The sequence below is a fragment of the Cyprinodon tularosa genome, unplaced genomic scaffold, assembly GCF_016077235.1.
Source record: "Cyprinodon tularosa strain WSP-4 unplaced genomic scaffold, ASM1607723v1 ctg6, whole genome shotgun sequence".
In the NCBI taxonomy this organism is placed as follows: domain Eukaryota; kingdom Metazoa; phylum Chordata; class Actinopteri; order Cyprinodontiformes; family Cyprinodontidae; genus Cyprinodon; species Cyprinodon tularosa.
This window is the reverse complement of record NW_024039340.1, coordinates 940,035-952,558: the sequence shown is the minus strand read 5'-3', so window position 1 is coordinate 952,558 and position 12,524 is coordinate 940,035. Positions and strand designations below refer to the sequence as shown.

General features: G+C 38.1%; 1 protein-coding gene across 1 annotated transcript; it reads right to left on the bottom strand.

Annotated features, from left to right (window-relative positions):
- Positions 1-4,645: 4,645 nt before the first annotated feature.
- znf593 (zinc finger protein 593) lies at positions 4,646-7,730 on the bottom strand. The gene is made up of 4 exons (XM_038306994.1): positions 7,620-7,730; positions 7,194-7,409; positions 5,268-5,330; positions 4,646-5,182 (listed from the first exon to the last, which is right to left on the bottom strand). Exons 2-4 carry the CDS (start codon positions 7,391-7,393, stop codon positions 5,056-5,058), a joined length of 390 nt encoding a protein of 129 aa, XP_038162922.1. The 5' UTR covers positions 7,394-7,409; positions 7,620-7,730; the 3' UTR covers positions 4,646-5,055.
- Positions 7,731-12,524: the final 4,794 nt, after the last annotated feature.

Below are 12,524 nucleotides of genomic sequence, written 5' to 3'. Positions count from 1 at the left end.
TATAGACAACTAAATTTCTTCATTCTTTGCAGCAAAGGTTGTAGGAAAAGGTCACACAATTTATGATAAGAAACTCAACTTTTGGTGTTCAAATAAACGTTGCTCTCAATATGCAGTTATTACTAACAGGAGGATTAGTAGGAAAATGATGCACATTAAATAATACAAAAGAAAAGTCTAATAATGTATTAATACGATTAATATGAAAGTGGGTCATTAACCCTTTTTCATTTTAAACAATTTTTTTCACCCAACAAGACAGTCTCAAGTACAATCCTCACAGTCTGGATTCCATAAAGGACACCCTTTCCTGGAGAAGTGAGTCTGCAACCTTTTCCTCCTATGCAAAACCAAAAATTCAAATTTCCCACTGAGCCTGAACTAACCGCAGTGTCTTCCCCTCACCTTTCAGTCCCTGTTGAGCAGTGTTCAGAGCAACACTGGACTCACCACATCATTACCGAATAAACCTGTTTAAACATTTCCCTGGTCTCTCAGTTTGGTCTTCTGCATCTTGGGATCAGACCTTAATATAATCATGACACTTCCTGTTAAAAGTTTTTAAGAGTTTTTCCTATCCACTGTCGCTACAAGCATGCTTAGTGTGAGCCATTGCATTTGAGTCAATGAGTGGATGCAATCAACTGGTTTTCCTTAAACTGTTGAATCAATTTGACTGTATGATCTGGTGAACTTTAAAGTGCCTTGAGATGACGTGTGTGTTGTGAATTGGTGCTACATAGATAAAATTAACTGAGTTGAATAAAATATGTTGGGTGTAACCAACATGTCTGTATGCCTGACTACAACTGAAAACAATCTCATGCCTTCAATTGCATTTTTTCGGTATGTGAGCTGTGTTTGATGCTCTGTCAGTATTTTTTTTTTTGCTGGTGGTAAAGATTCTCACCAGGTCATAGTCATTCCAAAAAAGTAAAAAAATAATAAAAAAATAAAACAATCCACTGGACTTTCCAAGTTTGAAGATGCTTCACTTCCCATCCAGGAAGCCTATTCAATTCAAAATGTCTGTCTTGTCAATTCAAATCTTTGTTCTGCTGCTGTTTTCAAAAGTGCTCCACAAATAAAGTTAGAGCGGATTTACTTTTGCCACAGACATACCTAAAAATTTCCACTGTGGGATAATTAAGACTATTTTACTTCAAGAAATACTTGTACTGTCCCTCTTTTACCAAACATACCTAAGAATCCTAAATCAACATGCACGAGAAGAGCCTCACAAGCTGTGAACAGCTTCACAATTTAGTGATCCATGATAGCCTTAAAAAGATAAATTAAGCTGCTGTAGAAATAAAAGCATGGGTTACCACCAGCGCAGAGCTCACCCAGAATGGCAGCAAGCAGCAGCAGGTGTGTTTTTAGACTCTGTGAGGCAAAGAGCTTTTAATAAGCAAAGGACATCAAATAACAGCTTCTCTCCGATATAAAAACATCAAGAACTGAAATTCTGCAGAAACAACCAGAACTGGGCAGCAGAGGACAGAAGTAGAGTTATATTTTGTGTAGAAAGTAATGAGAAAAGCTGACAGAATAATCCTAAAATAATCTCAATCATTATATGTCAAAAATCATATCAATAAGTCGATACTGAATACAAAATGCTGGCAAAGAAGCACCTCGTCACAAGACAACAGGAGTAACAAATGTCTTGGTCAATAATTTAAATGCCAAATGATGAGATACACACAGAGGGAATAAACAGAACCAGGTCATCTGATTTTCTGTTTTCCTTTGAAAATAAACCGGAAGTTATCTTTATATTGACCTAAATAAATATGTCTAACTTGCAAAGCTGGCATAGGACCCATATTTAAAGGGGCAGGGTCTTATTGGTCGTCCAAAGAATGTCTCAACAAGCTTCAATTACACGTTTGGGTGCCAGAAAGAGAACTGATGTTATTCTTTAAACTATTTGTCCACAGTTCAGCAAGGGTACACATTCCTTTATGATCCTGCAGAAATAAATGTTTGAGAATACCACGCTCTGCAAATATGGCATTAAAATAAAAATAAAATGTGAGTGTGAATTTTTATAATGGAAATCTGTCTGCTTTGAGCACTATTAACTATAAACTCTTCAGATTGAGGCTTTGTGGAATGGAGGACAGAAGAAAAAGGGCTGCAGAGCCTGAGGAGCCTGCAGCTCTGAACCAAGGTGTTCTGGTCTGATAAGACCAAAATGGGGCTTTCTGTTAAGCACGGGGGGGGGAATCAATCTGCTATTAATTCCCTTTTACATATATATTGATTTATTAGTGCTGATTTTCATTAATTCAGGTCTCAGTGCTACAAGGTGTCTAATGGAGAGGAGCTGTTTATCCTATTAGGGAGGTTTTGGGATATAAACAATAGTTCTCATAACAAAGTAGACTGTTTCTCATTTCATAACATTATTTCAATCTGAAAAACTCGTACGAAGAGAAAAGACAGTTAGGAGAAATTTATTGATACAATTACTTTGTCTTTAGCGCTCAGACCTCGGCAGGAAACATAGCGCTTCATTTTGATAGATATGCATCAACAGGAGGGGCTGTTTCCCCCCAGGCCTGAAACTGGTGGTGGAGTGCACAGGTTGAAAGAACCTGTGCATGATGAGCAAGCATGAAGCGACAGTGGGGAGGAAAAACTCCCCGTTGGGAAGAAACCTCTGGCAGAACCAGGCTCAACATGGCGGGCCAGTTAAGATGAGACAGGGAACGCAGTAAGAGTCCGGAAGGGATTAAAATCTGATGAAGCTTTAACTACGAAGGTCATCCGCCGCCTGCGCACAGGAGCAGACGAGTGCGTATCGGAGGCCTTTTAAGATGAACTTTGGATGCCGATCGGCGTTCGTGGAGGTGTGGTTCAAAGCGGATTGGCGGAGTCGTAGGTAGATGTAGGCGAGCAATCAGTTTCTTCAGTTGAACTTCCGCCTAGGCTCTATGTGTCGTTTCCAACTGTAATTGTTTAGGTAACGGTATGTGGAAACCTTCACAGCCTTTCTTTAGGGTTTAAATAACTGAGACAAACTGTCCAGGCAGAGCAGGGCTGGACATTATAACATCTTATTTTCTTTTCCTTTGCAAAAAAATAAAGTGAGACCGACTGAGTAAAATTTAAATGGACTGCACTGTTGAATATCTTTTTCCCCACTACAACAGAAAACATTTTATCTTACAAAAGGTAATATGTTGTGTGGGTCAATGATATAAAATCACAGTAAGGTATTGAGATGTGTGGTTATCAGTTGAAAAATGTTTGAGTTTTAGGAATCCTTAAGGTCCTGAAGCGGTTAATTTATACCATTTTTAAAAAGAAATCTGAAACATATCTTAAGGAATAATGGTAATCATTTAAAGTTCTGTAATTTTAAAAATTCTGAATCATTCACACAAAGGAGTGTAATCACAGATCCTTCCTCCCAGCAACTCATCGCCCCACCAACAGTATGTTATTTATTTTTCCGCCACTGCAGCCATTTTCACAGCAAAGAACAGCTACAGGTAGATTTGTTTATTTCTAAAGGATTATACTCAGCTGTACATTTTGTAGAATCTGATCATATTTTATTAATTGTACGGCACTTTTTCTTTCGTTGTAATTTTGTTTTACCTGAATTTTACCATTGAAGGACAATAAATCACAACTCAGCCTCAATAATTTCACTACAGGACTGGGAGGAGATATATAAAAAGGGCATTTTTATGCTTTTCTTACTAAATACTTCCACACATTTGTAGGATCTCTTATCATATTCTTAATCATCAAATGTATGGCCATGTTAATTCCATAAAAATCACTGTGAGAAGCACTTCCATTAGGAATACGGATTTTTATTTTTAGATACAATAAAGAATAGAAACCAAAACATTTTTATCATAGTCTGATTTTATTATACAGATCTGAAAAACAAAAATGATCAAAGCCAACTCTAGGTAGTGATGTTTGTTCAATTTTTGTTGCTAAGATGTTTCGTAACTGAAAGAAAAACAGCAATCCAGAAATCAGAACTTTGAAAACCTTGATTTGAAAAAAGGGTTTTGACAGTATCTTTGTCCTTCCCACTGTTTTGTTTTTTTTTAGTCATTTTTATTTTTATATATAAATTCTTTTCCAACAGATCACATTGTTTTCACTTCAGGGGACGGGCTTTCTTTCATTGGTCTGCATGAACATTAGCAACATCTTTACTGCTCATTGTGCACCGTAAGGTGCCTTCCAAAATATGAAATATAAGCAAATTAAGGTTTAAATAAACATATTTCCCTTGTTTAGGACAGGTAAGTAAGACTGTTTGCCAATGGACTATGATCTACATTTAGAATAATAAAGAAGCATCTCTTTTTATCTTATTTCCGCGGAACCAGCACCCCTCGCGACCCCGCTTGGGATGGGCATGATGGAAAATGGAATAATATCCATTTCTTATTTCAAGGACAAAATTACTGGTTCCATCTGCAGATCATCTTATTTGCCAGTTCTAAGGTCAAATAAAATTTTTTTCATTGTGAGCACTTGTATTGGATTTGAAGTGAAGAGAAAGTATCTGCAAAATGCAATCTGAAAAGAAAGCTAATTGTAAAACCGAATCAGGAAAAAAAACTAGAAAGTAATTTAAGCACTAAAATCTGAGTAGACAGTAACGTTACTCTAAAACATTTTTTTTATTAAGTTTTATTTCTGGATTGAATATTTTTAAACACATTTCCATTTACAAAACCCATTCCTTGGTTGCAATTACAATGGAAAATAATATTATGGTCGATACAATTCAGGATTTAGCAGCAGTGCATAGAAATCCTGACTCCCCCTCACATCCACCGGCAGAATAATCCCGCCTGAGGAATCCGCTACAAACATGAACCTATATGATGTTTATTATTCCGTATCGGTCAGTCATGCACATGTTTACATGACTAAACATTGTAAAACATAGGCCGTCACAAAAATGCATTCATCAATGCACCTGGCTTTGTGACGTAACTGAATAACAGCAGCAGACGCCACCATCCAGGCTTCTGTTATTAAGAGTCTATGCATTAACCTAAACAGCTTTCAGTCCATTTCCTCCTCCATAGGCTGCGTCTTCACTTCAATGGTTTTTGGAGTGATGTAGGAGCCCATCCCTGCAGCCCGCTCTGCCTCAGCCTGTGTGTAAGGCTCCTCTCTGAGCTGCTTTAACCTGCAGACACAACGACAGGTGAGAGACCACGCTCCAGCAATCCCAAATGCTTCTCCTGATGTTTTCTTTGCCGACCGGAACCTACCGTTTCTTGTGCACTTTGGTCTTGAAATGCTCTTTCAATGATCTCATGTCAACAAAGTATCTCCTGCAAGACATAGGGCAAAAATGAATTAAAAGGGTTAAAATGGCTTTAATATTGTGATTAAACTTCTGCATTTAATCTCAATAAATCACAATAACCAGAAGACAGATATAAATTGAAGAACACACTGTAGTCTATATGGGAGGATAAAAGGGCAAAGGTCAAGAAAACCATATTAGGACAAAAAAAGAAAAAAGAAATAATGCATCTTATAAATAGAAATTTTACATTTTCAAATTTAAAAAAAGATAAAATAAGTTAGACATGATAAATGCAACTCAATAAAGTTAGCCTAAATGGGGAAGCAAGAAAAACTGTTTTTTTTTATCCTAATTTAAAGGACTATAACAGGTTAGAGAGAAGAAAAAAAGGCCCTTTATAGAGGTATTAGTTTAAATCCAGCACCAAATAAGATCAATTAATTAATAATTACAATTTATTCTTTCAAGCAATCCTCCCCATCTTTTATTGCATCTTAAAAAGTTATAATTACACGTTTAAAGGCTGAAATTGTCTGATTTTTCAGCTTGATACCTTAAATTGATAGAAATATTTAGCAGATTTTGATCAAAGCTGATAAGTGTTTAAAAAAGAACGGTTATTTTCTGCTCTTCAGTAATCCTACACTGTTTTACAGAAAGCCAATCATTCCAGCTTTTTCAGTGCTTTACATGGATTTTAACCCTCTCGTGCAGGAATTATGATAAACTCAGTCAGGATGTTTTTACTGATTTTATACATCCTTAGGGTTGGAAAATAAGGTCTGGAGAAAAAAAAACAATTTTCTATCTTTATTCTAAAGATAAAAATGTATCTGTCTACTCATGCATGCATTTCATACTATAATAAAAATATACCAACAAAGTAGTTGCATAGATATGGTTGTAATTTAGTTTTACACTATAGGAGCCATTTGTAGTTCGGTGTTCGGGCAGTTTTTGTCTATTTTACTTTGTGTCAATACGTTAGTTCGGTTTAGTGGCGGTATTTGGTTTGTATGTGAATTATTTCTCTGACCTATATTCTTGCTCTAACGCTGGTGGTGCTGTGGGTAAAATCTATGTAAATGTCACGTAAGGGCAGTGAGTGAAGGGTGGGGGAAGGTCACTGTTTTTTACCGCTCTCGGTTTATATTCTGGTTTGCCTCATTGTATCCACATATTGATCAATGTTACAATTTCCTTTGCATTCTGCTATAGACTGCCACCCAGGAATTTGGATGGCATTCAGGGTTCAGTGTGTGCATAATAAAGGAGGGCGTTCCCAAACGCATCTCCCAGTCTGGACATTGCCTTTTGAGCGCATCAGCACCTAGATTTCCCACACCCAGAAGCCACCAAAATTAGAGTCAATTTGATGGTTGCTACAAGTTGTAATAATGATAATAATAATGGTGGTTCCTCTGCTCTACTGTAGAAACCCAAATAGCCGAGGTGTTTGGTCTTTTGACCTGTGTGTCAGCCATCTTGGTTCCACTGACTTTTTTTATTTTTTTTATTGCAATGATCAACAAATGGGAAATTTTCTGCAAGTGATGATATGTGCAATAGCTTCCACTAAATTGGACTATATGCAATATATAATTTCCCAAAACTGAAGATATATATATATATAGTAAATTTCTGTAATGTGAGATTAAAAAAGTTAAATTATTATTATTATTTGTCCTCCATAATATAAAAAGAAAGGATTATACAAAAGAAAGCAATAGAGCAGAGAGAAAAACATGGCATAATGGCATTTAAACTCTGAGATAATATGGAAATACTAAGATTTTTCTACATTTTTCCAGACCTGGAAAAAAATGTATACTGTCCAATGATCAATAACACTCAGGGAAGCCTGAGCAGAGGGTCCAGCACTTACGAGCAGTGCAGGCAGTAATGTTGCGCACATCCCGTCACGTCGTAGTCCACCTCCTGATGCAGCAGTTTGGCTGCAGTCTCTGGCTTCATGTCGGAGTGGATCTGGTCCAGATCTTTGGTTCTCCGCTTCGTTTTCCACTTCTTTGAGATGTTCTTTTTCCTGCCGTTGTTATGGTTTCCCGTTTGTTTGGACTTCCCCATGTCGGATAGAGCAGAACTGGATGAAACAAGAAAGAAAACATACTTTACATTAAAAAAACAGCTGGGAACATGACGTCATGATCAAAGCGTACGTGTTTAAAGGACTAAAAATTAGCTTCAAATCAGCCTTATGGGCTCAGAAATATCATCCTTAGGTAAAGCTTCAGATATAAACTAGAAGATTGTTTAATTACGGAAAAATAAAAGGCAATTTGATGATAAACACCTCCTTATGGGACCGAATGTCAGACTTCGCCTCCTTGCACGTGCAGCAGGGGAAGAAGAGAAGCACTTCCGGGTTAATACTGTACTTCACTCTTTTACCTGTAAAGGGCGCTAAGAGAGCGTTTTTGAAGTTGAAAGTAAATTCTAAAATATAAAAAGTCAAACATTAAATCAAATTAAACCTTTAATTCAGGTAGGATTACAAAAATAATTTCAAAATGCCAGAGGACTGAGAGATCAGAATATTTAGATAAAATTCAAACTTGATTAGTATTTGTTAGAATCGCTTTTTAGCAATGGGTATGTGGCATCTTTCCACAAGCTTCATATTATAGTTTCATGAAATTCAGCTCATTCCCTCTAAAAGTACAGGCATCTATATTCGTCGTTGGATTGCCAACTTGAAGAGGGAGGAATTGCCATCGAACTTCTGGCCAGAGAAAAAACACATAAAATGTAGCCAACATTTTGAAGAACGTTGTCAAGATGACTTGGATAATAGCACGTTGTGACAGAAACCAGATATAGCACTGGGACTTGATCAACAGCCGATACCGCGCCATGACGTCACAAACTGGTAGGTGGCAGTAGTGTTCTTTGACAAACATGGATGCCACCAGTGAAGCACATTCATATGAAAATTACTCTGAATTAAAACACTTATTTATTGAACAGTATGTAATAATTTCATATTTAAAGTATTTTTCCGGGTCATCCGGGAGGGACTCGGAGTAGAGCCGCTGCTCCTCCACGTCGAGAGGAGCCAGTTGAGGTGGCTTGGGCATTTGTTTAGGATGCCTCCTGGACGCCTCCCTGGTGAAGTGTTCCGGGCACGTCCCACCGGGGGGAGGCCCCGGGGAAGACCCAGGACACGCTGGAGAGACTATGTTTCTCGGCTGGCCTGGGAACGCCTTGGGGTTCCTCCTGAAGAGCTGGAAGAAGTGGCTGGGGAGAGGGAAGTCTGGGCCTCCCTTCTTAAGCTGCTGCCCCCGCGACCCGACCCCGGATAAGCGGAGGAAGATGGATGGATGGATGGATGGATGGATGGATGGATGGAAGTATTTTTAGGAGTTTGAATCCAGAAGGGCTGAACAAACCCAACATGGTTTTCTGCAAGGGGATTTGCAGAAATGATCTCAATTCAATTCAGTTTATTTCTATAGCGCCAATTCCCAACAGTCATCTCAAGGCACTTTACAGTTCACCAGATAATACAGTCAAAAACCAGTTAATTGCATCGACTCATTGACTCGGATGCACTCCCTCACACTAAGGCCCCGTCCACACGAAGTCAAAACGAACACGAAACGCTGATATTTTCCAAAACGTTTGCCGTAAAGACGGAGACGTAAAATAAATGTGAGCGTCCACACGAATGCATGAAAACGCTGCAAAATGTATGCCAGGCCTGCAAGTGGCGCTGTGGTGCCAAAGCAAAAATAAGCGACGAAATGTTGGGCATGCGCACTAATATTTATACATGGTTGCCCTGTGGGTCCATTTTCGTGGTTAAGTCAAATTCAGGTGCTGAACTATGTCGTCGATATTGCTCTGTTCTTCCTGGGGATATTCCAGAAGAAGAAGATTCTGTTGTAAGCCCGACAGCAGGGTGAGTAGCATGAGCAGCAACCATTCAACACAGTACGGCGCCATTGTTGTTGTGATACTGTGTCGCGCATGCGTGTTTAGAGGCGACGCTATGACGCATGCGTGTAAAAAAAATATGCGGTTAGAGCGTAAAGATGGAAACGCGAAAACGGCGTTTCGAAATCTTCCCACTCTGAAGGCTGAATAAAAAAAAGATCGTTTACAGACCCCCGAAACGCCGGCTTCGTGTGGATGAGAGGCTGGTTTGGTGAAAAATTTGTGCGTTTAGGCCAGGGTTCGTCTTCGTGTGGACGGGGCCTAAGCTTTCTTGTAGTGACAGTGGAGAGGAAAAACTCCCTTTTAACAGGAAGGAACCTCCAGCATAACCAGGCTCAGTATGAGTGGGGTTCAAGGAGACAGAAGCAGAGATACAAAAAGCAGCTGTAAAAGGCGGGCCCGTCCAGGAAACACACAGCCATGCTGACAAGCTCTGAGCCAGCTCCCATGTCAGAGGATGAAGAGAGCACATCCAGCCAGTCACAGTCAGAGAAACAGGACTACACTGGAAAACAGGCCGATCTCCAACATTATGACACATATAAAAGAAAACATGACAGTTACCAAAAAACAAAACAAAATGAATAGTTAGATAAAATAAATCCTTTCATCAGATAAAACACTGGTTTATAATGAAAAAGGGTTAATGACCCAATTTAGTGAGCAGAAATTTTGAATCAATCATGTATTTATTTATACATTATTAGACTTTTATTTTGTATTATTTAATGTGCATCATTTTCCCACTGAAGCTGCGTTCACGAAATATTCAAGTTCAAATACATCTTCAGCTCAGTCCTCAACTTAGTATTGGACTGAGATCCAGGATTTGTGGATCTGGCTAAATTAATCAGCTTCATTGGATGAAGGGGATTGTCTACAAAAATAAAAGTATTTGTCACAGGGAAGTAGTAATGCAGGAAGAACATAGAAAGTCACCAGGCCAGGATGTGAACTGAATACTTCCTATTCTACTTTGTTCCAAACTTAAGCAACATTAAAGAAAAACTGAAGAAACTCTGCATATGTTCAAACTCATTAAGCAAAGGCTGTAGTTGCTCTGTCTTTTATTTATTTTTTGATAAATAAGGCTCATAAAGTGTTATGAGCCTTTTAGTTGATTTGTTTAAAAAAAAAAGTATGAATAAAGTACTTTCCTTTACAAGAAGGCCAGCTATCCAAATACTGTACGGTGCAACAGTGGATAAGAGGTTAACCTCTCAGTGCTCCATGAGAGGTGAGAAAAAGTGATACAATCATTCGTACGGGTTAATTCAATGTGCTTTGCAACTAAACTAAAGAACATAGGGAAAGATAATTACATAACAGAAAGACTGACTTAGACAACTTTTATTGTCATTTTGTACAGCTCTCATTACATTTCCATTTCTTAAAGTCAAATGTAAACAGTGTGGGAGAAAAAAAACATGTTGCAAAGAACACATTGTTCAGAGCATTAGATATATATTTTGTACAAAAAAAGCAGTTTTTTGGTTTGGGGTTGTCAATGTGATGCAGAATCTTTGACATGATTTATGGATTTTTTTCTTTTTTTTTCTTTTTTTACAGTGTCCTGTCTGGCAATGTGGCAATAAGAATAATTGTCTTGATGCCAAAAAGAGCCCAACAGATATTACTATCACAAGTGTAGCAGTATGGCAATTGCCATACTGCTCCACTTGTTTCATGCATATAAATTGCTTTATTATAATTATGTAGGGAGTTTTACAGTCTATATGGACACTGCAATGTAAATAGAGCAGAAAACCAGAAGAAGAAAAGGAAAAAAGAAAGGAAAAAAAAGAGAAAAGATGAAAGAAAGAGGAGATAGAAAGGAGATAATGACAAAACATTTTCAGTCTGCTTCATCACCTGTAACGAGATGAAAAAAGAACAGCACAACCGAAAGACACGGTACGAGATATACAATAAAACAACACCTTGAAACTATCGCTAAAGTAATATTATTAAGTCTGACATGTACTCTGTGTTACCTGAAGATATGAATGTGGGGTTTCTGTATGGAAGTGAATCTCTGAGTACCTGAAGCCTAGCACCTGTAATTACAAACTGATTTTTTTCAACAGTTAAGCAGTCTGATGGCAGTGGGGAAGAAGCTGTTGCAGAATCTGCTGGCCTCGCATCAAATGCTGAGAAGCCTCTTCCCAGAGGGCAGCAGGGAGAACAGTACATGGTGGGGGGTGAGGGGTCATTTATGATGTTACGAGCTCAGGACATGCAGCGCTGGGATAATATGTCTTTTATGGACAAGAAAGGAAATTATTGTTTGTGTTTGATTAATTTAGTTATTTGATAGGGATAAGTGTGTAACTTAACCATGTATTACTGTATTAGCTGTGGCTATGATGTCATTCCCTTGACAAAAGATTTTGAAAAAAGACCCAAACAAAAGTTTACTAGTTCACATCATACAAGGATCCAATATAAAATCAGTCCATCCCTTTTAAAAACATATTTTAGTTCTGTTTTAAAAGCTGCAAATCAAGGTCTTGTTTCAGCTAAGAAGATAAGGAGTTCCACAGTTTGGCAACATTGTCAGATAAGACTGACTGTCTAAAGATGTGATGGAACTATGATGGAACTCATTCCTCTGAGTGAGACTATGGACTGTCTGTCAAGGGCCAAAAAACATATTTATACCTTAATTTAAAATCAGAAAAACTTTACAAAGTTTAAATACAGATGGCAAAATAACAGAAAGAAAAAGGCATCACAACTACAAGAAAACAAACATTAAGATGCACATTTAAAACCAATGAATGGCTCTTAGATGAGAAAAGATAATTATGGACTTTTTTGTAGAAGCTGCAGTAAGCAGGGATGTTTTCAATCCCGATTTGTAGAAGCCAGAGATTTACACTCTTCAAAAGTGATCAAAGACAAACACAGCATTAAAGAGATTATGAAATAAAGGCTGTTTAGGAATTTGGAGGAGAGGTATAGCAAGGTTCAGAGTGCAGATGCAGTAAGTATCGCCACACAGGTGTACTGTGCTGCTGCTCATTGGTCCAAAGGTTTATTTTCTAATGGAAGTAAATTTAGCTTTCCTTAAAAGGACACAGGCCTTTGGGTCTGGAGGAAATATGGGGATACACAGACAGCAAGATTGATGTATGCTGTAAGTTTTCCACAGTCTGTGAGGACTAGAGGAGCTCTGACATGCTGGGTTGTTGGTCTGCTGTGTTTCATCAAATCCAGAGTCAGCAGAGCTGTCCAGCAGCACCTATTGAAGAACTTCATG